The 24043-nt window shown below is 42.0% G+C and overlaps 1 protein-coding gene across 1 annotated transcript; it reads right to left on the bottom strand.

Moving 5' to 3' along the window:
• Positions 1-225: 225 nt before the first annotated feature.
• col9a2 (procollagen, type IX, alpha 2) lies at positions 226-14662 on the bottom strand. Its single transcript, XM_084032109.1, has 32 exons — positions 14323-14662; positions 13136-13210; positions 12272-12307; positions 12099-12161; positions 10341-10394; positions 10057-10092; positions 8703-8726; positions 8538-8591; positions 8369-8422; positions 6926-6976; positions 6788-6844; positions 6623-6676; positions 5625-5678; positions 5424-5477; positions 4903-4956; positions 4775-4828; positions 4589-4642; positions 4445-4498; positions 4300-4353; positions 3542-3586; positions 3378-3431; positions 3211-3264; positions 3071-3124; positions 2921-2992; positions 2521-2556; positions 2338-2382; positions 1859-1891; positions 1580-1726; positions 1423-1477; positions 1081-1269; positions 922-999; positions 226-519 (listed from the first exon to the last, which is right to left on the bottom strand). Exons 1-32 carry the CDS (start codon positions 14392-14394, stop codon positions 314-316), a joined length of 2076 nt encoding a protein of 691 aa, XP_083888235.1. The 5' UTR covers positions 14395-14662; the 3' UTR covers positions 226-313.
• Between the last annotated feature and the right edge of the window lie 9381 nt (positions 14663-24043).

The following is a 24043-nucleotide window of genomic DNA, read 5'->3' as shown; positions in this document are numbered from 1 at the left end:
CACTGCTGGGATATTTGGATGGGACTGACACGGCCATCATCCAAAAACACTAGAGAATTCAGAAGGATGTGGGTGGCTGTGAGCTGCTGTTGTCATGGTGATGTGGGGGGATTAAGATCAGAGTAAGTCCCACCAATCAAAACTTCGGTTTTGTCAGTTTCAGGAGGGGGCGCTACACACCCGGTCACTGTTATTGTCCCCTAACTTTCATTCTCGATGGTGTCCTCTTTTTCTTTCTCTCTCCCTCTCTCTCTCTCTCTCTCTCTGTCTCTCTCTCCCAGGTGGTGTGAGCTGCTGCTGGAGGGGCAGGTCTCTAAACATTGGGTCCTTTGATTGTTCCCGCCTCCTGTAGTCTCGGGGAGGTGTATGCAGACGCTGCCAGACACATAGCCGCCTCACAAAATCCTGGGAGACCTGCCGAACCCGCCTTACCGGGACGACCGGCCTCTCCGGCGGATCCCTGAGGTCCTCTCTCGCCGTGCCTACCGTCCCTAGCCACGCCATCAAGACCAGGACGACCTGCGGAGGAGGGTGAGGGTTCAACATAGGATTTTGAATTCCTGGGTGCGAGATGAATAATTGCACCATATTTACATTGAGAAAATCTCTCTAAACCTCACTCTGGGCTTGGATTACACATGTGTGCATGTATTTAACTTGTGTGCACAGGGGGAGGTGTGAGTGGGTTTTGGACTGTTTGAATTAAGTGTGTGCTCTTGCAATCCAATTACATTCTCATTTAAGAGCATCTCTTAAATGAACTGGAGTTAATGATGCTTTTAAAATGTGTCTGAGCAGCCTCTCCTGTGGCAAACGCTGTAATACATTCAGTTCCTTCAGTTTCTTATTACACTTCCAAGCTTCATCACAATTAGATGCTGTTTTACAGTACACTCCATGGATGCGTGTTTCAGCTCTTACCTTGTATTCCAGGGGGTCCTGGTGGTCCTGGGTGGGGTTTACCAGGATCTCCTCTGTCTCCCTTTGCCCCTCTCTTTCCTGGGGAACACAAAGAAGGACAAACTCAGATGTAGCCTAAAAAGCTCTGCTTTCAACTGTGCACTCGTCATATATTTCTACCTTTAAGTCCTGTGTTTCCAATCTGTCCAGCTGCTCCAATCATGCCAGGAATGCCACGGGCACCATGTAAGCCATGTGGCCCCTGGGGGCCAGCTGACCCCGGAGGTCCAGGGGGCCCGGGAGGTCCCATTACACCTGCTCCACCGAGCACAGCCCTCTTGGCGCTCACCGCCACTGCAGCCAGCCTCTCTGTAACGGAAGAGACAACATCATCACTTTTGATTAAATTACCTTTGATGACGACCGACTGATTGTTCGGGAGATTAAAGCAGTTTCCAGAAACGGGCAAATCTAATCCCCCCTATGGACTTCAAAGGTTATTATTCAGGTCTAGACACTCACCCTGCAACATCTTCAACACCACTTCAATAATATGCTGGTCAGATGCATCGCGTCCCTGGGGAGAAAAATAGGAGACTGAGCAAAGAGACCGCATCCAGCCAAAAGCATCAGTCAATATTAGAGTGTTTATCATGCACATAGAGGGACCTGGACTCACTAATGTTCCCTGAATGCCTGGCATGCCGGGTACACCTCGCTCTCCATTGAGCCCCCTAGGACCAGGAAGTCCTGATGGTCCCTGGTCTCCAGGTTTACCGGGGTCTCCAGTGGGTCCATTGTGTCCGGGGTCACCAGTAATTCCTTGCTGTGAAGTGAGGAGCAGTTCAGAAGAGGGATTTATGGATGGTAACGAAAGAAGCCTATAAAAAGTTTATGGTTGTCAAACGTAAGTTATTTTAGAAACAAATGAAGGAAAGACATTTCCACACAGCCTCACCTGTCCTTTGGGCCCGGGTTCACCAGACAAACCCTGTCAGAGCAAACAGAGTCCTTGTCATTTTCACATTCATCCCTTCCATCTAGCATTTCCCTTCCATCTAGCATTTCCGCCTCAGAGACACTCATTGAGCAATAATTCAAGAATGAATATTGTAAATGAATGTCTAAAAATGCTGCTTCAAAGAACCAATGTGCATCATTGCTTCACTGTCGAGTAAATAGCTTGTTTGCCATCTGGATTATAATGTGGAGTTGTATGCAAATTCAAAAACAGACTTCCTCTTAGTCATAACTCCTGCATGGCTGTGACATTTTCTGCCATGAATCACTTTGTTTTTGATGCATTTTGAGTCAAAATGTTTAAACTTTCCTATCTAAAGCAAGTTGCAGTGTTTTGTAGACTCAGACTTTTGTGGTTCTTAACAACAAAAGGTGTTGAAACAGCTTTAGGTTGTGAGGTAATGATTTTTTTTTTACCTTTTCACCTTTCTCTCCAGCCAATCCCTCAACACCGGGGTCACCCTAAAAGCGACATAGAGAAAAAGATAAAGAGGGGGCAGAGAGAAGGCTGACTGTAGAAAAGATTTGTCAGCATTGGAGCTGAAATACAACAATATGAGGTTATTTATGTTGTTATCTGGTTTAGAAATGGCAACTCACATCGTCTCCCTTTGACCCAACCTTTCCTTGGAAGCCCTGGAAGGAAAGATGTTTCGAGGACACATTAATGTGGTCAAATATAGATTTTAATATCCTCCATTAAAAACAAGAACTAGATGTTGATTCAAGTTTGTGACATACAGATCACAAAGTAAGAAAGATGTTGTCTCGTCTCTAAAACACAGAAGAACAAGGATGCTGAGATTATCATTTATATTGCTTATTTATATCGACTCATTCAGTGATTTACTGGGGATTGATGTGACTTTTATTCATGGGTAAACACTGCCCCCAATGGGCTAGTCTGGGTAATTAAATCATTATGAAGCGTGTGTGACTATAGGGAATGAGGCACATGCTTTACGGAGTACAATGCATTTGTTCATGCACACACACAGACCTTGTCTCCCTTGGTTCCACTTAGACCCTGGGCACCTGGAACACCGATTGGTCCTCTCTCTCCTTTGTTTCCCTGTGAAGATGCATCAGAATGTATATAGGACAGTATAGCTGCAGATGAGCTAAATACAAATTCAAAGAAGCAACTTACAGCCTTGCCGACTGTTCCCTGTGGCCCAACTGCTCCTCGCTGGCCTCTGTCACCCTGTAGAAGTCAGATATGCGGTTAGTATGCATTCAAGTTCAAGTTCCAGGTTTTAATGCTTCCATGTGACGATTCTGGATTCGCACCTTGGGTCCAGGAACTCCTTCCATACCAGCCTCACCAGGAAGACCAGGCTCACCCTGGAAGCATGCAGTAACAGTGCAGTTAAGTTATTCACTGTCCTGCACAATATAAGAATGCAATTGGAATACTTGGAGAAAAAAAATCCAAATTTTGTGTGTGTGTGTGTTACCAGAGGTCCAGATGCTCCAGGCATGCCGGCATGACCCCTAGGTCCAGGCTCGCCCTAAGAAGGGAAGAATAATGATACGCGAAAGGTATACATTGTTTTATAAAAACAGGAACATTCTTTAAAAAGTAATAAAGGTCAATACAACACAATATGAAAAGGCTTACCTTAGATCCAGATCCACCTTTTGACCCTGGGCTGCCAGGCAATCCCTGCAGTCAGAATTAACAAGACTGAAAATAGCTAAAGATAACTCTTAAAAAAACACATGACATCTGTTTTCTTGTGTTCTGACGTACAATTTGAAAGACTGGGGATGAACCTGAAAACACTCCTGTTAATGATTATGGATATTAGTATGTGGGTGCTGGTAGTTGGTATAATAATAACTATGACAATAGGCCGAGCTGCAGTGTTGGCATACACCTTGCAGCAGGTTTCCTTGCAGTGATTCTGTGTGCGATGGTATATCACCGTATAAAGCATAAAGCAGGGTAAGTTATGGTGTTTGAGTTTGCAGCAGTGTTGGTGTCACTGCAGTCTCCATACAGCAAAGTGTGCATCTCATGCTCTATTACCCCATTGTCAGAACGAGACACACACACACACACACACACACACACACACACAATGTACCCACTGGTCTGATTGTGATAAATCACTCGCGGTGGGAGGGAGAATGCTATTTCAAGGTGGTTTAAATTCTAAAACAGTGTGGGTCAAAGGGTCACTGTTGTCTGGATGAGTGCCCAGAAAACAAAACATATCAAAATTTACAGGCTGCTACACACAGTTTCCTCTGTCTGTGTTCTAGCTTTTTGTTGAATGGGGGAAGAGAACAGATTGACCCCCCTACGTGGTCCGAGTGACAATAAGCCTTTACAGACGGGCTCATTTGCATTCGCAACACTGAAGTATCGCTCACCGCTGCTCCCTGAGGACCAGGAGGACCAGGCGTCCCGGCCTGGCCAGGGCCGCCCTGCAGGGGAAAAACAACAACATATTAATAAATTGCCATATTTTACCAAATTGGAAAGTCTCTCATCATTATCACTGCTGGCAGCCCTTACCTTGATTCCAGGAATACCAGGTGTGCCATCTTTTCCATCAATCCCCGGCAGACCCTGAAAAAGCAGGTGGATGAGTCAGTGGACTGGCACGCTATGAGCTCTGCCGCAACTGTGTAGTGCACAAACAAACGTGCGTTCACTCACATTCTCCCCCTTTTTGCCAACCGCACCTTGTGGGCCCTGGATACCCCGGCTGCCCTGCAGAAGATAACAAAAAACAGTGTCAGTGTATCCGCATTGCACTCCTGAATCACTGTCTCCGTCCAAGTTCTGAGAAACGTATCATCTTTTTTATTCTTGACAATAAACTTAAAAGAGAGAGACACCTACTTTGTCTCCCATGTCTCCTGCCTCTCCTGGCGGTCCCTGAGGCCCCTCCTCACCCTGCAAACAACAGAGACTTAGAGTAGCCAAGGTGTTTTGTGGGAATCTGTTTCAGTATGTCTGTGTGTTCTTACAGGAGGCCCAGGTAATCCTACAGGTCCGCCGATGCCCTTGTAACCCCGAGGCCCCTACGGGAAAAGAGAAAAAGTGTCATCAGTCACTTCAGATCAGGAAGGATGCTAAGTCATGGTAGCCTACTATTCATTGTGATAAAGGGGTAATTAGTGCTTAACTCACTTCACTAATGGGAGCTACACAGAGAGCCAGCCACTCTTGCTTTGGCACTAAGCCGGGGCGCTAACTTGGCTAACGCGGCTAATGTTAACAGTAAGACGGATGGCTACAGCGGATCATTAACTACAGATGGAGGCACCGTAGACCCAGACAAGCCCAACTCATTAGAGGAGGGGAGAGATTTGTGTTAGCATCATTTCCATATGTCCCCATTGCTGGTAATGGATGATGTTTGTGTAGAGGGGGCAGGTCTGGCTGTGCCTCCTTGGTGCTCTTCTAAGAATGAGAACAGCCTTGTACCCAAAGAGAAAGAGGACAAAAAAAGTTAGATGTGACTGTGAAAACACTGGTGGGTACTCACTGCTTCCCCTTTAGGACCCATCATTCCCGGATACCCTCTCAGTCCCATTGGACCCTTAGAAGGAAGCAGGGAAAAACATTGGGTCAGAGACCATGATCAAATATTAAGGAAACGCTACAGCATCATGTTCTGTCAAATCAAGATGATGACATGGAAAAAACAACATGTAAACAAGTTAAACAAGTTGAATTTGCAGCATACCGGAGGTCCTGGGATGCCCTGTTCCCCAGAGATGCCGACTTCTCCCCTGGGACCCTGGGCGTGGAAAGGAAAAAGATCAGGCTTCGTTGTGAGCTCGATTTTTGGGGCTTTGACCCCCGAAAAATATAAGCCGGACAGAAAATCCAGTTAAAACCAATATGCTAGCTGCTTCTAAACTGGTCTTTTGTTTGACAATCTTATATGTTACGGGTCAAGGTTATTATAAACAAGCGCAAGTCAGCCAGCTAAAGCTAGCTGGTCAAACCAACCTCTTAAAATGACATCATCAGGTGGTTATGGAACCTAAACCAGTTAGTTTGGAGCTGGAGACAGGTGTTCGCCGAGGTTAGCATACGTAACTGAAGCAGGGGCTAACAACAACATACAAATACACCTACCATTTCTTAGTAAAGGCTTGTGACTTCCCCCGTCCTTTACGAGCATGTAAAAAAACAGCTAGTGGAGATGTAAACAGCTTGTGCTGGCTTTAACAAAAAGCAACAAGAAAAGAGAGAGCAGCACCCCAGTGCAACCTTGAGAGAGACAGGTCTTTTAAAATACCAGTCTGACTCGGAGGAGCGGTAACTTGGTGCGTCAAGTGTTTTTGAGCGGCTAAGGCTCCTTGTGTGGGAAGATCAGAGGCTAATTCCTGGGGCCTGGCTATCTGCTCACTCGGAGCCCACCGTGTGCTCATTAGCTGTGCTTAATACAGCAAGGTGAGAGGGATACATGATCCCTGGCTTTCTCATCCTACCCTTCACGAACCAGGCTCTCCACCACCACTTTCATCTGGCTCGCCGCATGCTGACTGCAGGGCCCGGGCCAGGCCTGACTAATCACAGCCAGATTAGAGCCAACCCTGTGCCTCTGGGGGGGGCTTCATTAGAGGTAATCCTCGCCTCTGCTGGTCCTGAATGGTCGGCGAGTGTGTAACGTTTACATGTATGGGTGTTTGAGTACATGTGTTTATCCGTTCTAGCAGAGATCGTGCAGCTCACCGATTTCCCTATGCTGCCAGGCTCTCCGAGGACGCCGCCACGTCCTTTGTGGCCCTAGAAGGCAAAAATCATTACGTTGTCATAACAATTCACCAATATAACATAATTATTGATTCTGTAAAACTATGCATATCCGTTCAAGGCGACATGAGACAAATTACACACCTTGACTCCCTGCAGTCCCTGGGGGCCTTTAGCTCCTGCTGGACAGTTGAGAGGGCACTGTTGTCGAGAGGAGGAAACATGGATTATGTAAAGTCAAGTTGTGTCAAAACAGATTTGTAATAACAAGGATGACCTTACCTGGAAGTCTGCACTTCCCTCTTCTCCGCCGAGGAACTTCCCTGGAGGACCCTAGATGGACAGACAGGCAGACAGACAGACAGAGTTATTATAAAGTCCGCCTGGTCACAGTCACAATCTCTCTCTCTCTCTCTCTGTCTGTCTGTCTCTCTCTCTTTTATAGATTGAGTTAGGAAGTAAAGTATCTGTACAGGTGATTTATTCACGCTACTGTCAAATGAGACAGCCCACTGATGTAATGGGGGTTTATTTACCGTAGGACAACACCAAAGCTAAACAAATACACTCCCCCGGGTCGGGAACATCACTCTCAGTGTAGACACACCCCCTTCTTGGACCCACTCAGGAGACTACATACATCGTTGGAATATAGCCTTTAGAGTTTAACGCTGAAAACTGCTTGTGGTATTTCAACACTCGCTGTCTGTTGGGACCTGCACAAGCAGCAGGGAGCTCTGACTGTGCTCGGTGCTTCATTATCAAACACTATATCCGAAAAGCGTGTTAATTGCTGCTGATTTTGCAGAAGAGAGCCCACTTGATCACAGCTGTGATGATCACTGCAACACTTCTGGTAGCTCATTTTTCTCTCATTCTTTTTACAGCTGATGTCACCAATCTCACTGAAAATAACCTCTTTTGAGTTCATCCAAGTGGCATAGTTGTATTCAGTGTTTATCCATCAGACCATAATAGCTTATTGCAGATATTTTGGAATTGATGTATATGTCAGCGGATACAAAAATCAATTACAGCACAGATATGCCAAATATTATGTTTAAAGTTTAGTTTGTCCACAAGAGGAAAGTTACAAGTGTGTGCGTAGTTCTGTAAAATGTTCAGCACAACACAAATATTAAAAAAATTAAAGGTTCCATATCAAATAGTTTAATAAAGCAAAAATGTTTTAGATTTTATAAACTCAAATAAAAAAAAGCAGCATTGTTATTGCTATTACTGATGCTAAAGAGCAAATTCTTTTTCCACCCTAACCATGTTGAGTTTTTAAAACGTCAACAGTGAGCTGATTGGTGTTGGCACTAATCGCCACTCCTTCAGTCCGCATGTCGAAGTGTCCTTGGGCAAGATACTGGATCCCAAATTGCTGCCGAAGGCTGTGCCATCGCTGTGCGAGTGTGTGTGAATGATTCGATTAGATCGGTTCTACACCTTGTATGGCAGCCTCTGCCATCAGTGTATGAATGTGTCAGATTCTGTTCTATGTTGCTATTGTAATGCACTCTATTTACAGAGGATGGTCCTGTTATTTCCTCCATCACCACTACAACAAAATTATACTCAGTAGCACTCCAAGCTCTTGATCTCAGGTTTTCCAAAGGCATTTTTACCATCAATATAATAAAATCTTTGTTCCAATAAAATATGAGAGATGAGAGATACATAGGATATTTCCTGGTCAACTATTCCTTGGTGGACACTTACTGGCTTGCCAGGAGGTCCGGGAAGTCCTGCGGCTCCAGCTGATCCACTGACACCCTAAACGAAACAGAGGTAAAGAAGCTGTGAACAATAATGTAAAGGGTCTGGTAGCTTAGCATGTGTTTATGAGATGTTTGTCAGGCAGGGTAATGCATTGAAGCTGGTGTCCTACCTTTGATCCAGATGATCCAATTTCCCCCGGAAGACCAATTGGCCCTGGAGCACCCTAGACAAAGAGACACAGAGAGAACAATGCATACACATGCCAGCAGCCACAAACTCCCACACCTCAAAGCCATTAAGTGATAAAGGCAGTTATGACATATGAGCTACTTACAGCCAGTCCTGGCAGGCCGGGTCCCTGCGTGGATAGAAGGGTCGAGGGGTTAAACTACTGCACGACAAGTGGAACCAATCCATCAAAGTATCAATTAACATTTGTGAAAGCCAATTAATACTGGCAGCAGTAATTCAGTAACACTTGTGTACAGTGTCAGAGTGCAGCGTAAGCACTGCTCAAAAAGAACAAAGGCACAGAACACAATCACTTTATGTTTGCTGTGTCTTTTGCTTGGAATTAATTATTAACAAAGTAATTAAGTAAATAAGCCTTCTTTGAGGAAGAACAGCCCACAGGGCCTGATCTCCAGTCTGTGCAGCGTGAGACAGCTGAGTGTACAAGCACAGCCCCCAGACAGGACGCCTGTTACTGCTAAACAAGGGATTTAACTAATAGTGTTGCATCCAAGCATGACATTGGATGACTGTGGACTTAATGTTGGAATACATAGCACGATGTCAGATGGACATCAAGCACCACCTAGTGGCATTAGACAGTGTTACAGATTACGTGCTGGGACATTGATTGGCCTTGCATGTGCTCCTCAGCAGTTTCATTTAATGAAAATATATACATAAAATGTGGATTATTGATAGCACCTTTCTTCTTTATTAACAAGTGTTTAGGAATAAGGCTGCAGAAGGCATATGCCACATCTGGGTAAAACAAATCAAAAAGTGGGCACAGCTGGTCAGGCATTCGGGCGTGGAGAAAAAGGGATTCGGGAGGTCTTATGAGACCAGCTGGGTTACAATATGCTTGTTAGGAAACTGACTCAGCATCAAGCAATGTCTAATTCAGCCCATCAAAACTCATTTTCATAAGTGTCATGACAACCCTACGAGATCAAATGTTATCTAATTAGTCATAATATACGTGTATATCCAGAAATAATTATATATAAGCACTATAGCTGTATTTTATACCACTTCTACTCGAAACAATCCGAAAAATGTCAAAAAAAATGAGTGCAATTTTGTATAGCAGAACATTGTTTTCTTCCTAGTTACCCAATGGATCATCTTGTGACCCAACTTGACCCCCAGGGTTGAAACTAGCTTCACCTCGACCAGCTACAACAGTAAAATGCTACATATGCATTAATACGTCAATATGAATCTAATAATGCAACATTATTACATTCATACAATTTCACTCAAATAATAGTTGTATATTTTTGTACTTTGTCAGGTTTGAATGCAGAACTTTTATTTGAATTTGAGTATTTGTGCATCATTGTGTTGGTACTTTTACCTCTATGTATAATATATGAAATAAAACATAAGATATTCACTCATCATACTTAATAGTAGGAAGAAGGTGATAGACAATAACTATACTGTTTACTTACAGGAGGTCCAGGTTCGCCACTTGGTCCAGGTTGACCCTGCAGACCAAAACAAAAGCAACAATGTAACTATGGTAGCGACGTGCTAGGATCTTCCACAAATAGATGACAATGTCCCTCAGTCACGTATTGACCTCAGGGGTTAATTGTTGGGCTCCACATGACTGTGACAAGATAATGGGAACATGACTTCGAAACGGACCCTCGTGCTTAGGTTTTCCACAGAATAGCATTCTAACAGTGTATTTGTTCTCATCATCTTTTCATGTGGAGGTTTAGACACTTGCCTTGGGCCCAGGGCTCCCAATAGGACCTCGATCACCCTTCGCTCCAATCAAACCCTGCAGACAGACAGAAAGAGATGTTGGCAGGCCGATATGCTAGAGGTCAAAATAGCAAAGGAGGTTGGAAAGGAAATTACCCGGGTACCACTGTGCTTTCCACGGGCTATATGGGACTTGAATTCACCTCACAAAGGGGTCAATGCCAGATTTGATCCAAACTGACACTGTTCTTGTAAGTAATTATGAAACAAACCTGAGATTGAGATTCCAGGACGGATTACTGGCTAAACCTCTGAGGAATGCATGTGAGTATGCGTGTGTGTGCTTCAGTAAGCATGTGGCCAAGAGGCTTTGACACTCAATTCACCTCCAGCAAAGACTGAAGCAGCAACTGAAGCTGCACCACACTGAAAGTATTGTGAGGTAAATAAATATGTGCCCCAAAAGCTATGGAATCAATTTAAACTCATCTTTACGAGGTGGATGTAAAGTGGATCAGAGTTTAAATTGATGTCATAGCTTTCTCATTACAAGATGCATAGTAACCAGTGTGTCGTCAGCAAGGGATGACTGAAAATGTGAATATAAGAATTAATTACTAAATCCCTGTGTTGACAATGAAGCAATAGACGCCAATTAGGACCTAGCCCCCAGAGGGAACATTGAATGCTTCAATGGGAAAATAACAAATGAACAGTTGATGTGTGTACAGTAACTTAATGACCTGCTTTTGATTAAAAACCTTGAGTTGGGGGAAAAAAGAGCAGTGAGACATGAGATGTTTTAAATACATAAATGCTAAAACAAATGACTATTTAACGTTTAATAAAAAAATGTTTACGCCAACCTTACTGACTTTATACTAACGCTACACTGTAGATTTTAGTTTTATTTAATTGTAAACAGTTTTGTTTCTATTCAACATTTCTAATAGAAATGTTAATGTGTAATATGTATCAAACATTTTCTACCTCATATAGCATCTGCAAAAGCCAAATCTCCAGAACAACTGAGTAAATGGAATTGGAGAATAAAAGAAGTATTGTGTCAAAACAATCAAAACTCAAAGTCCTAAATGTGCAGATAGGAATCATATCGGTCAGTAAGCTCACATGTGAACAGTTCTCCATCTCCATGACAACAGGGCAAACTCCATTGGGACTGTGTGATCCTATAAGTACTATAAGTGGACCTGAGCCGGGATTGTTGTGTCAAAGCTGCAAAGCCCAAAACAAAACAAGACTCTCCAGTCAGCACAAATGTACATCACATCACTCCAAACCAAGCTATATATGTTTGTGTGTAGCTTTAAAAGTTTAATCTTGTTCGCTTCAAACATTGTTTTGATTTGTGAGGTTGAAAAATAAATAAATAAATAAATAAAAATGCACTATTGTTTTCTTACAGATTCTTATTTTATGATAATAATAGCTTGTTCCAAACATCATTAGAAATATTTATATTTTTAAAATAAAAGGATTTGGCTGTCTTTTCACAAGTTCTATAACATCCTGTTTCTTCTACGCTGTTTCTAAGTCTTGCTATTCCTGTGAGAAATTGTTTTTCATCTCCTATTTAAGCTGATTTCACAGTAAGCCTTTCCGAATGTTTCTTTAAGGAAACATGTTTTTTATTTCTCCCTCTTTCTTTCACTCTTTTGGATTCTCTCTCTCTCTTTCTCTCTCTCTCTCTCTCTCTCTCTCTCTCTCTCTCTCTCTCTCTCTCACACACACACACACACTTTACTGTTCCTTTACTTACATCAATGCCATTCTCTCCTGCTGCTCCATCAGGACCGGGCTCCCCTGGCTCTCCCTTAAGTCCCTACAATGAATAAAAAAAACACTAGTCACAGACAAAAAACAAGTCTGGATAAATCAAAAATGAACATTTTCATATTATAAAAACTGACAAACTGTCCAGTCCAAACTTACTGTTGGACCAGGGGGCCCAGGTGGTCCATTGTCTCCCTGCAGAGAGACAGAGTGGAGATGTTAGCCCCTTTGACTCAATATTTGTCCATCTAACAGTATGGGAATTTGGCATTTGATGTGGCCTTTTCAACTAATTCATACATACATATGTCTATCAACACAATGCCTTATATTACTGATATTCTGACAGTAGTCACAGGTGCTAATAAACACTGTGGTTCACTATGCATGTTTTCATAAAAAAAATATTCAGGCACCTTTAACGAGTGTGAATCTTCTCGTGGTATTGTTTAGCCCTTTCAACTGACTTGTTATATTGCTAGTAATGGAGGTGTTATTGAACTGAATTATCACAGCTTTATTATAGTGGCATTCAAATGGTGAAGAGTTAGAGGGACTCAGCAATAGATCAGTCACAAGTCAAAATGCATATTCATATAATGAGGGTTGTACAGTAAAGGTTAAGGTTATCGTAAAACTTGCTGATTCAAAGCAATCAAATATCTCACGCCTGATTCAGAACCAACAGCACGGTTTTACAGGCAGTTTGTTTCCTGCTCCACCAGCCAAGCCGTCTGCATTTCCAGCATATTTATACAACCTGTGTCTAGTTAACCCTGAAAATATCTCAAATGTATCACATTACTGCGACACAAACTCAGGATTGAGGTTAGGGTAAGGGTCCCTTCTCAAAGACCCCTCTCTCTGCTGGGAACAGAGCTCTTTTGTGGCACTGTGTTTTCATTTGCAGTGCCCTCGGCTGGTAAGACTCCAGTACTGCAGATGAGCACAGGGCTGGTATTTCTCCAGCACAATGATGCTCTTTGTGACAAATCTGCTGGGCAAACCTGTGCGGATACTCACATCAATGCCGTCCGACCCAGGAATGCCAGAGGGGCCTGGTGAGCCGGCCTGGCCCTGAGGTCCAGGTGGACCCCTCTGAAACACAGGTACAAAGAAAATGTTAAGACTGTCAAGTAATGACGGCAGTAAACCCCAAGAAATTGTTACAGTATTGTGCAAATGTGACAACAATATATTATGAAGTGTAAAATACTGTATCAACCAGAATATTATGGTGACACCAAAAATTACAATAACTTTCAAACACGACAAATATTGTCTTGTAAAATGACATATACATAATAAAACAATAGTAGACTTGCATGACATTGGTGAAGTCAAGTTTTCTGCATGTATTGTGTCAAACCTGTGTTGTATGAAAGCATCACAATGAAAACCAAAACAAGAAAACTCAACTAAAACTGAATAAAATTGGTGTCTGAGAGGTATAAAAACAAAGGAATGAGGAGGAATGTAGGAGGAGGGGTCATGAGACTGGCACTGTTTACCCCCACAATCCCCACCTCACCCCCCCACCCAGCCCCCAAACCACACATCCCAATGTCTCCGTCGCCTATCTGGATTATCATTTCAGAAGATCAATCAGTCCATCAGGTGATAAAAGCCATTCTAAATCCGACCTTGAATCCTTCAACTGTTCAAATGTGTAAAATGTAAAATGAATAATCCTTAAGAGTGAACACTGAGACGTCCGGTGGATAACACATAGGTGTCTGTTTGGATGGGGGCTTTCACACTCAGTGGACAACGTTAGTGTGTGAAAATCTTTTTCCTCCATTCTTCGATTAATCTTCTTCACGAAAAAAGGGAAAAAAGGAACCCACGTAATGGCAAATCCTTTCCTTAGTGTTTCCTCAGTTAAATCTTCAAGAGTGATAAGAGTCCGTACATGATGAGGACGATATTCCACAGAAGATGATCCGGTTTCATGTTGTCTCCACAGCAGAAAAATACATTTCAACATTGCAAGCTCTTTCTTTTTTATGCCAGATGATCCCTAAAATTACAACTGTGTTGGTTCAACCGCCAGCATTTTGATACTTTCAAACAGCACACAACCTTTCACATCACCTCAAGACATCTAGTACCCGCTTGCCCTTTCTAGGGGCCCTAACTCCCCCTCATCCCCCCAAATAAAAGGAGCTTATCCTGAGCAGAGCAGGTCTCAAGCTCCCCTCTCCACTCACCACTTGGGCCAGAGCCAGGCACAGGGTCTGCAGTATCACCCAGGTCTTCAACAAGGCAGAGAGCGCAGCCATGGTCCCTCTCCCCTGTTTGTCTCTCCTCGGTTCACCAAATCCTCTCTTCTCTCTCCTCTTTCCGTTCCCTTACTCCTCTCCAGGCCGGCACAGAGCGGAACTGGTGGAGCGAAGCTGTCCAAGAGGCAAGGGGGGCGGGGGGCCCGAAAAAATCCACCCAGGAGGAAGGAGAGAGCTGAGGGTGGAGAGGGATGGACGAGGAGGGGTGGAGGTGGAGAGGACAGAGACAGAGGTGTAATCTTGCCCTGCAGGGCCGGCCCTCTGAAAGCAGAAGAAAAAAACTCTATGTACCCATCAACAGTGTGGAAAACACACACACACCTATATATAGTTACACACATACACAGTATGTGAAAACTTAGGTTTTCACTTTAGATTTGGGGCAGGAGGGAACTCTCAGACTATGTGCTCAACATGCAGTTTCTGTGATTGGTTGATTTATGAAGAATTAGCATATTTGGTACCATGTTCTGAAGCCAATTGGGCTGTTCAGCCTTCAGGCTCCTCCCAAAAGCTGTGGGCATGGACCAATGAATGAAACCTCAAACACCTTAACACAGGCCTTTGGATCACTTTGGAACTGTCTGCCTTTGTCACCTAAGGCTACTGCATAGTGGTGTACATATCTGCAAACATTTCCCATATGAGTGTTGAGGAAGCGGAAATGCTCATTGGAGGATCCAGCAGTGCACTTTACATTAAGATGATTTAATCAAGGAGGAGGAGTGTTGTGTGTCCCTTTATGTCAGTTGACAGTCATGTCAACTTAACTGACACAAGGGGACAAGTAAGGGATAGCAAATAATCAACCGAATCAGCAGCTCCCCTCTTTATGCTTTAAAGTAATTTGCTGACATCTAGTGTTCATTTTACTAACCTGCTGGTTAGTTCCCACAGTAGTCCAAAGAGGCATTCTGGGGCTGAAGGATCAAAATTCAGGAGATGTGGAAAAAAAACCCCACCAGTATAGTGACCCCTTTTGTTCAGACATTGCATTACACCAAACAGGAATAACCCCCATGTCCACTAGATGGCAGCAAATACACATTAACAACTGCCAGACTGCAGAGCAGCTGAGTTGCCGTGGAAGCCTCCACCTACAACTGGGGGATAATACAAAATGTTCTCCTCAGAGATGATAAAGACGAAGCATTTTTTTTATTAGCAAATTGAGACATATTGCTCACAACAGGGAATCTCAACAGACCCCATTAAATAAATTAGGAAACCAGCTCCGTGGTGGCTTCTGCACTGTATTTGTATACTGTATCACTTACACTGCATTTATCTCACTAATACAAAAACATGTTACTGCCCTTTTTCATACTTTGCCCAAATGATTAAATATTAACTTTTTGCCCAGTGAACACTTATTTTCCAATGTCACATTTTTATTATAGCGAATAGTCATTAAATATAATCATTTGAATTAAACATGCAGACACACAGCATAGTTCTGAGTCTAATGCATCTATTTAAGCACTTATTTTACAACAAACTCAACATCAATTTTCTTAGCCAAGAGTCATTGCACACACAAGTTGTCAAACCTGTTGTTTTCTTTTGTTCGAAAGTAAAGAAAGGCAAACATATTTGACAAAATGACATACCTTAGAATATAAAGCAGTACAATAGAAGACACTTTGAAACATCGTCGTATTCCTTATTTGTTTAAAATTGATCAATTGGTTTAACTAATTTCTGAAGCCATATTGCTGTGCTGAATCCATGAATTGCAGTATATAAGATTCAACATTTTTTGTCCATTTAACTGCATGTCCCATCTGTGCATTCGTGAAATCAGGTTGATTATGTATAACAAGATGGATGCTGTGGGTAACAGTATCCAAAAAGTGTGCACACAACCTGCATTTTGCAGGGACCTGAAGCAGGCACTGTTTATGATCTTCTCATTCATCATGCTCTAGTGAACTGTGAAGTGTTTGCCTCGATGCCACTTCTCCTACGAGTAGGTTTCAAAGTGACAATGTCAGCAAAGTTCTGAAATCCAAATGACAAAAAAAGTGTGTAATCCTTATGAGGCACGTTCCACAACATGTTCAAATTTGCAACATCAAGGAAGGGATTAAGACAAAAGCTTCAACTTTGTCACAGTTTTTTTCTATCATTATGTTTTGTATATCTGTGTTTGCAGTGAGCTGGATGAGAAGTTTGAAACCACACAAAGAATGGTATCAATCTTCTCATCTGACTCTCGGCAAGGAAGCGAACGTGCACATTTCCCGAAACGTTGAGCAACGGTTCTAAACAATTCTCTCAGGTCACCTTCAGCGAACACGGGCTAACAAGTAGTGTTTCAGCCAACCATCTGATACACATCTACTGAGCCTGGCTTACTAATGCTGCTCTGTCGTCGAAAACACTGCCACTGAGAACCGATTTGGATTTGAATTTCAGGACATTGAGAGTTCAAATGCATGGAAATGCGTGCCGTCTACATCCAAAAAACCTGCTGTGCAGATCTTCTCACGGACTGAAAAGAATCATCAACCGGTTGTTGTCATTCTCATTATAAAATGATTCCCCAGACTCCTCAAACTTCGAAAACAGACAAGGAAAACATTGGCCTCTCCCTACTTTCTCAGTCCCTTTCAATCTCGCCCGTCTCTTTCTCCCTGCTCATGTTTAAACTCTCCGCGGAATATGACTAAACTGTTACTTTTCTAAAAGAAAGCATTCGCGTCTCGTTTCACAAGTGCATAGCACACTTATCGCTGTTTATTGAGAGACGTATGAGGTAAGTAGCCACCATAATCCAACCAATAAGTGGTCATCACATCATCTGGCCTCCACACAAATGCACAAAACAGAGCAAAGCAAGTACACACATCCAGGCGTGCTCATGCATTTAAGTAGTCCCTAATTGAAATATTATGAGTGACCGGGGGAGTTTCTTGGTTCTGTGCTGGTATTCAGCTCTCTGCTCCCACTTTTGCTGAGAAAGATCAGTTTCACACAGACAGGCTGTGTCTGCTCACTCTCTAATAAGACACCTGAGAGAAGGGGAGAATGGAAGTCATCATTAGTGTGTGAAGCAAAGACAGGCAGGCACACACACAAACACACACGCCCGCCACACAATGAGCTCAGACTGGGCAAATATTATTATTGAGTGCAGGTGCGAGGAGTAGCGGCGAAGTGATAACGGAGGACGTCATTAACAGTCCGGCAGGGTTTGAGGTTGGCCCCGCGGCCCATGCTGTGTCGGGCCTTCCATCGGAAAAGGCAAAGCATCCAGTCAGAGCAGAGGGAGGAGAGGTACACACTGACACACTGATGATATACATCCATCCATCCATTTTCTACCGCTTATCCTGTATTGAGGGTCGCGGGGGGGCTGGAGCCGATCCCAGCTGTCATTGGGCGAAGGCAGGGTACACCCTGGACAGGTCGCCAGTCTATCACAGGGCCGACATGTAGAGACAAACAACCTTTCACACTCACATTCACACCTACGGGACATTTAGAGTCACCAATTAACCTATCCCCATCCTGCATGTCTTTGGACTGTGGGAGGAAGCCGGAGAACCCGGAGAGAACCCACGCTTACACGGGGAGAACATGCAAACTCCACACAGAAGGAACCCGGGCCGACCCGGGGATCGAACCCAGGACCCTCTTGCTGTGAGGCGAGAGTGCTACCCACTACACCACCGTGCAGCCCACTGATGATATACAGGCAGAGGATATTAGTCTGTCTGGTGTGAAACACATTCATTAGGGTGTTTCTTGGTTATTCCACTGGATGCGAAAATCGCTCCTGTCAGACGGAGGATAAAGCTTCGTTGACATGTAAAATTATCGGGGAATTCAGCACATGAAGACAGTTTGTGGTGCAATTTGCTTGTCCATCATGAAGCTAACGCCGCAGCTTATTTAAGGGGTGTGTGCATGTGTGTGACAGAGATTAATGCTCACACATGCCTTCAGACTTGCCTTCCTCTTTGTTCAATGACTTCAACCCGAAAAGACACTGATTAAAACACACATATATTGTGCGAAAACACTTTCAGAGCAGCCGTCTCAAAGATCCGTCTTCTTCCGCCGAGCCTGCAACCTGACTTGAACCTGATGTAGTGGAGAGACCCAGCTGTGCAGTGAGAACTGGCTGAGAGTCGCAGGCTGACAACGTGATGACTGCTGCGGGGATATAAAAACGCACCGTTTAGCAACCGTTGACCTCCCTCTGAGCTAGGTGAGGTGTTTCTAAATAACAAAGCATGGGTATCATGTCATCATCGCATGTCGGACCAAAGCCCACAGCTGAGCTCCACCACCATCAAGGATAAGGGATGAGGGGTGAAGGGGCGGCAGATTGTTAATATTGCTTTGTTGTGTTTGCACTGGCTAACGGATATTTCATACTCATTATTATGATAACTACATACAGCATTACAGTTGTTTCCCAGCCTCCCCTGAATTTGATTTAAGTTTTCGGGCAATGAAATGCTGTTTTCAGCAAACATAACTGGTGAAATATGTCCTGTGGAGGTGGTCTGGCATGATGTTATGTGGCCTTTAAATCCCACTTAAGCGTTTAGTGTGAGATTCCCAAACTCGAAGCGTCATAAATAACAAACAGTGAATCAGAATTATCACAATGTTTTGCAGATGTAAAGTGCGAACAGGCAGATTATGTCTGGATAATGTTTCCAGGCTTTATAGAGATTATGCTGCCATGTGACAAGCATTTTGAGCTGGCGCACTCTTACGTGACCCTAAAACGAGGAGTTTGACATTTTGGAAATAGGTTACACTTTATTGGGAAGCGTTAGATGAGGAGAGTGATACCACTATGTCTGTATTCTAAAGCTAGAGGCAGCAGACGGCCAGCTAAGCTTAAAGGGGGAATATCATGGCAATGGTCAGGGACATATTTATATTTGAAGTGTCTCAAAAAAATATTTCCTTGCTTTTATTCTCAAAAAACACTATTTTTTAACTGTCTAAAAAAGAAAATCTTACAAGATTAATCTGGTGCCGAAACAAAGTTTGAGTTATGCAACTTAAAGCCTGGGTTGGTAGCTTAGGAGAAACCTGCAAAAGTATAGGCTAATGCTAGATTTTAAAAATGTTCCAGCCAAAAGAACCAGCCGTGTGTTGTAGCCATCAGCACCAGCTCCAAATGCTGCTAAATCTAGCAAGAAAGTTGCCAAATCAGCAGCAATAACGACCCCTTTCTAAAGGCTTCTGTCTAAAGCCACTCCACCTAAAGCATCAGTATGAACATAAGCATATTATAATGTATGTAGACACTGAACATGTCTATTGTTAGCACTGGCAGGTGTTAATCTTGAGCTAGTGGAAGACTCCCATGACAGGAAATGACTACATGGGCACGGGCTTATTATATTCCTGCCACGGCCCTCTGGATTTGAATGTGAAATAAAGTAACAGCTACTTAACATTTCTTACAAATATGTACCGTCACTCTCTAGTAGAGGAGCCAAACTCAGTATGCTAACCTCAACTCCCCCTCTCTGCCTGGTTCACACACAACAGAACACCAACACCCCGCTGATCGCCGTCTGCACCGTTTTCTACACCCAGCCAAGAATAAGCTGGGGCTTTTGGACCTGCACAAGCCTCCTTGAGGAAAAATGAGAGACAAACACTGCGCCAGTCTGACAACTGCGCAGCACAGGAACTGCCATCGCATTGATAGAATGGGAAATAAATCAAAATTAAATCCACAATGGAATGCTGTCAAATATTGATTCAAAAAAGCCCTGAAATCAAAATGAGCCAAGACAACCAAACAATGGTCATGATCAGTCCAGCTCCTTGCCCCCTGGATGACCCCAAATAATTACTTAAAAAGGGATACACGAACATTCAGCAGTATCTTCTCAGATTCAAATATCTGTATGTGCGACAGGAAGGGGACATTGTCAGTGTATCACTATTCTTCAAAGTTATTTAAATTACATAATTAATTACTTACTGTATTTATGATGAGGGATGTGATGTTACTGTGGTGAAGTGGTTCCGTGACATGACAGGAGGCATGAAAACTTCATGTGTGTTTGCTTTAATCAACCCTGATTCCTGCACAGGCGTTCAGGGCTTCGTACAGTAGGCTGACATGTTTTCACAAGTGCACAATACCTTTGTCATATCCAGTTCTCAGTTCTCACATACACAAAATATCATACAGCACACAGACATGGCAAAAAAATAACTAATATAAATGTACAGAATTTTTACAAAGTAAAGGCTTCTAAGGTGAAGATCTAAATGAGAAACGTGATGTGAAGGCATAATATGTTAGCTTTAGAATTATATTGAAATGCTTTAGCTCCTTAACATGCAAGACTGATTTATAACTTAAAGCAAATGACTGTGACTAAAGATTGTGATAAAAACAAATTCATGTTGAAAATTGAAAATACTCGACATTTTGTCAAAACTGCCTTGTGATATTTATATACAAGTAGTCATAATATATGTTTTAAGTAAACTATGTTAAATTGATGTTTTCAGTTTATTTTTTATAAAATAAGTTTTCTGAAATTAAATGTCTTTTAAATTGTACTCAATACATTTGATTGTGCTCAATCTATAATTAGGAGAGACCATACTCAAAAAAAGTAATTTTGCTACACTAAAAGACTGAATAACGAAAACTCCTACTAACTACTACTACTTAAAAATGCACAAAAACACCTCATCCACTTTTAAAGATAAAAAAATAGAAATACAGCTCCATTGCTTGAACTCTTTTCTTTTTTTTATTAAAGTATGAAACCATCATTAAAACATATCCTGGAATGTATATTTCATAGAAATAGGAAAAACAACATCTCACAACTATGACATGTTACAACATGTTACTTGATTATTGGGTAATTAATCAGCGATGATTTTGAACAGAGCTGGAACTGACTCTAAATTTTTAAATACAGTTAAATTTCCCTGTTTTCACAATTATTTGTTTATAGTATGTCTTAACAAAGGTGAAAAATGCAGCTGAAAGAAACAATAATGTAATAAGATCTTAAAAAGGAGCAAATATAATTTAAATAAATACATAAAAAACGTGTGTGTGTGTGTTTGTGTGTGTATAAATCAAATGTCACAGACATGTAGTGCATCGCTAGGTGAGGTAGATACAACAGTGTAGCCACATAAAATAACAATTTGAGCCAAAACCTTGCCTGCTGTCGGTTATGATAGTGAGGAGAGCCATTGGAGTGTCTTCAATGTCTGGGTCCTCTTCACACTGTAAAACACCAACAATAATGTAAGGGTCATTCCAGTAGCAATGTTGCAATGCATGCACTGTAAGTCTCCACACACAACCAAAAGCATATGTTCATATTTTTCTGTCTGTCTTGTACAAAACTCACACAGGTGCAATGATTTCTTCCGTCTCAAGTGGCTCAGTAATCTATTTTTGATTTTACTCAACTGTAATAGCTGGAAGACAAAGTTCCTGGTCCTCATTCTGTATTACAATGCACCTCAAATAACCATTTGAAAACTCATATAAGGCTTTGGCTGACATCATATTACAAGTATTTTTAATATTAGCTCCTCCTACTAAAAAAGATATGCCGTTTAAAAAAAAAAAAGAAAAAAAAAAAGGTTATAAAATAAATGAAAAACCTATCCTCTATTTGAATCTGTAAAACGGTGGAAGTGGCATTCAAGTTGGTTTCCTATACAATTACTCATGTTGTAATTACTCAATGTAGTATTGACATTTATGTGAGTAAACCAAGTACATACGTTGCAAGTCTTGAAGAACTACGAATCATCCTCCTTCAGGTACACTGGGTGGGCCGAAGGGCCAAACTGCATTGCGTGTGTTCAGCATGTTGTTCCTAGGTTGACAACAAAGAAATTACAATCATTATATACATATTTTCCCAGCACATGAAGCTGAACAGTTCCATTTATGTTCAAATCTCATATTTCAATGAAATTAAATTAAAATAATGCATTCATCCAGCTGCAATTTCCAAAAGAAAAAATACAGACAAACATAGTGACTAAAACAATGCATTGGCAATGGAAACTGGGACTCCAAACTATGGTTTTGTTACACCTGTTCAGGAAACATCTGATTAAACATTCATGAATTGTTTGTGAAAACGACTGCTATTTAAATTAGATGGCACTTTGATCATAGTCATCACAAAAACATTACATTTATAAAAGAAATGTACCAATCCACCATGTCTGCCCAAAGTTTATTTTAAACTTACGTGAAGGTCAAAAGTCCTTAGGACCTCTCAAAGCGACTCTACTGTCTTCCCTGTTTGTGATGCCTGCCCTCTGTACAAGGCAAGAAGTCGAGGTGTGTGTCTGTCAAGTTCCCAGCAGAACTGGTTCCGTAGGCTCACATTTGTAATGCGATAGAACTCAGCAAACACCTGCAGAAACAAATGTTTATACATTCATAATTCATGCATGCATCAATTTCATGTTTGAATTGGCATGGCTGCCTCCGTTATAAAAGAAAAATACAGTTTTTACCTGCAACTCCATTTTTAGGGCTGGTCATCTAAAAAAAAAGTCCCTCACCTGTGGATTTCCTCACATGTGGATTTCACACAGTACAAATGCAATTGCTGTAGACACATGGCACAGGATAGTGCCTAACAACTTTGCCCGGTATCCACAAACACACAACACCAACTGCATTTCCAATCCATCTCCAACCTGCAATTTCATCAAGACATTTTTAAAAGGATGCATCTTTTCAGGTTGACATTAACATTATATATGCTGACATTTAATATGCTGATGCTTAATTTTAAATGCATCAAAAATATATTATGATTCATTCTACAGTTTACAAGAGGTTGTAGGTCACAAGATACATTTAGTTCCCACTTGTTTATAACCTGTTTCAGCAAGAAAATGCACTGCAGTGGAAATTAATTTTATAGAAATTGCAGTGATCAGTTAAGGTGAGGTAACCAATCTCTGATATAGTGAGACTGACAATGTGAAATCAAACATTTAACCAAACTTCAAATCTATTTCAGGAAATGTCTTACCGAGGTGTCTTTGAAGCTTAAGGAAACTCAGGAGACACTCTCCACTTGAGCCTATGGAGACAGATTCATTACAAAAAAGATACTGTACTATACTTTTAACATAAACATATGGTATTCAGTTACACCATTCAATATTTATAGTTCAGTTGAGCTATTTATATCACAATGACGTTTTCAATCTTCCTGGTTCAATACTTACAGTACATGATTGTGGAATATTTAAAACTTTCAGAAGGAAGTGCCAATTATTTTTTCCATTTGTTTGGAAACCATACAGAACTAATTACCTACTCCAGCTACTTCAAAAAAATGTTTGGTGTGCAAATGGGTGAAGTTAAAGGAATACTTCACCCATTTGCATTGAGCTTTGTATCGTTAGAAACCCACTAGTATTTTTGAGTGGCCATGCATCATTTCCTCCTTCTCCCCAGAGACCAGAGATATCTGTATTTCTATTCTGAAAAAGAACTTCCGATGATGCAAATATCATAATTTAGCGCCATCGGAGGCTGCTTTGGTTAGAGGGGGTAAGACTACAACACTAGTTCCTCATGTTTTTAACCTACTTGTAGGGGGTGATACCCACTGACACTACAGCCCTATTACGGATCAGTGGTGGG

The sequence above is a fragment of the Eutrigla gurnardus genome, assembly GCF_963514095.1.
Source record: "Eutrigla gurnardus genome assembly, chromosome: 17".
In the NCBI taxonomy this organism is placed as follows: Eukaryota; Metazoa; Chordata; class Actinopteri; order Perciformes; family Triglidae; genus Eutrigla; species Eutrigla gurnardus.
This window is presented reverse-complemented; position numbering and strand designations above follow the sequence as displayed.

Excerpts from the sequence above, each read along its gene's own strand:
- col9a2 (XM_084032109.1), bottom strand. The coding sequence starts at position 14,394 with ATGGCTGCGCTCTCTGCCTTGTTGAAGACCTGGGTGATACTGCAGACC. Across the intron at positions 12,162-12,271 it reads CTGGGCCCCCTGGTCCAACA|GGACTTAAGGGAGAGCCAGG; the intron begins GTAAGTTTGGAC and ends TATTCATTGTAG. Across the intron at positions 2,993-3,070 it reads AGGGAACAGTCGGCAAGGCT|GGAAACAAAGGAGAGAGAGG; the intron begins GTAAGTTGCTTC and ends GCATCTTCACAG.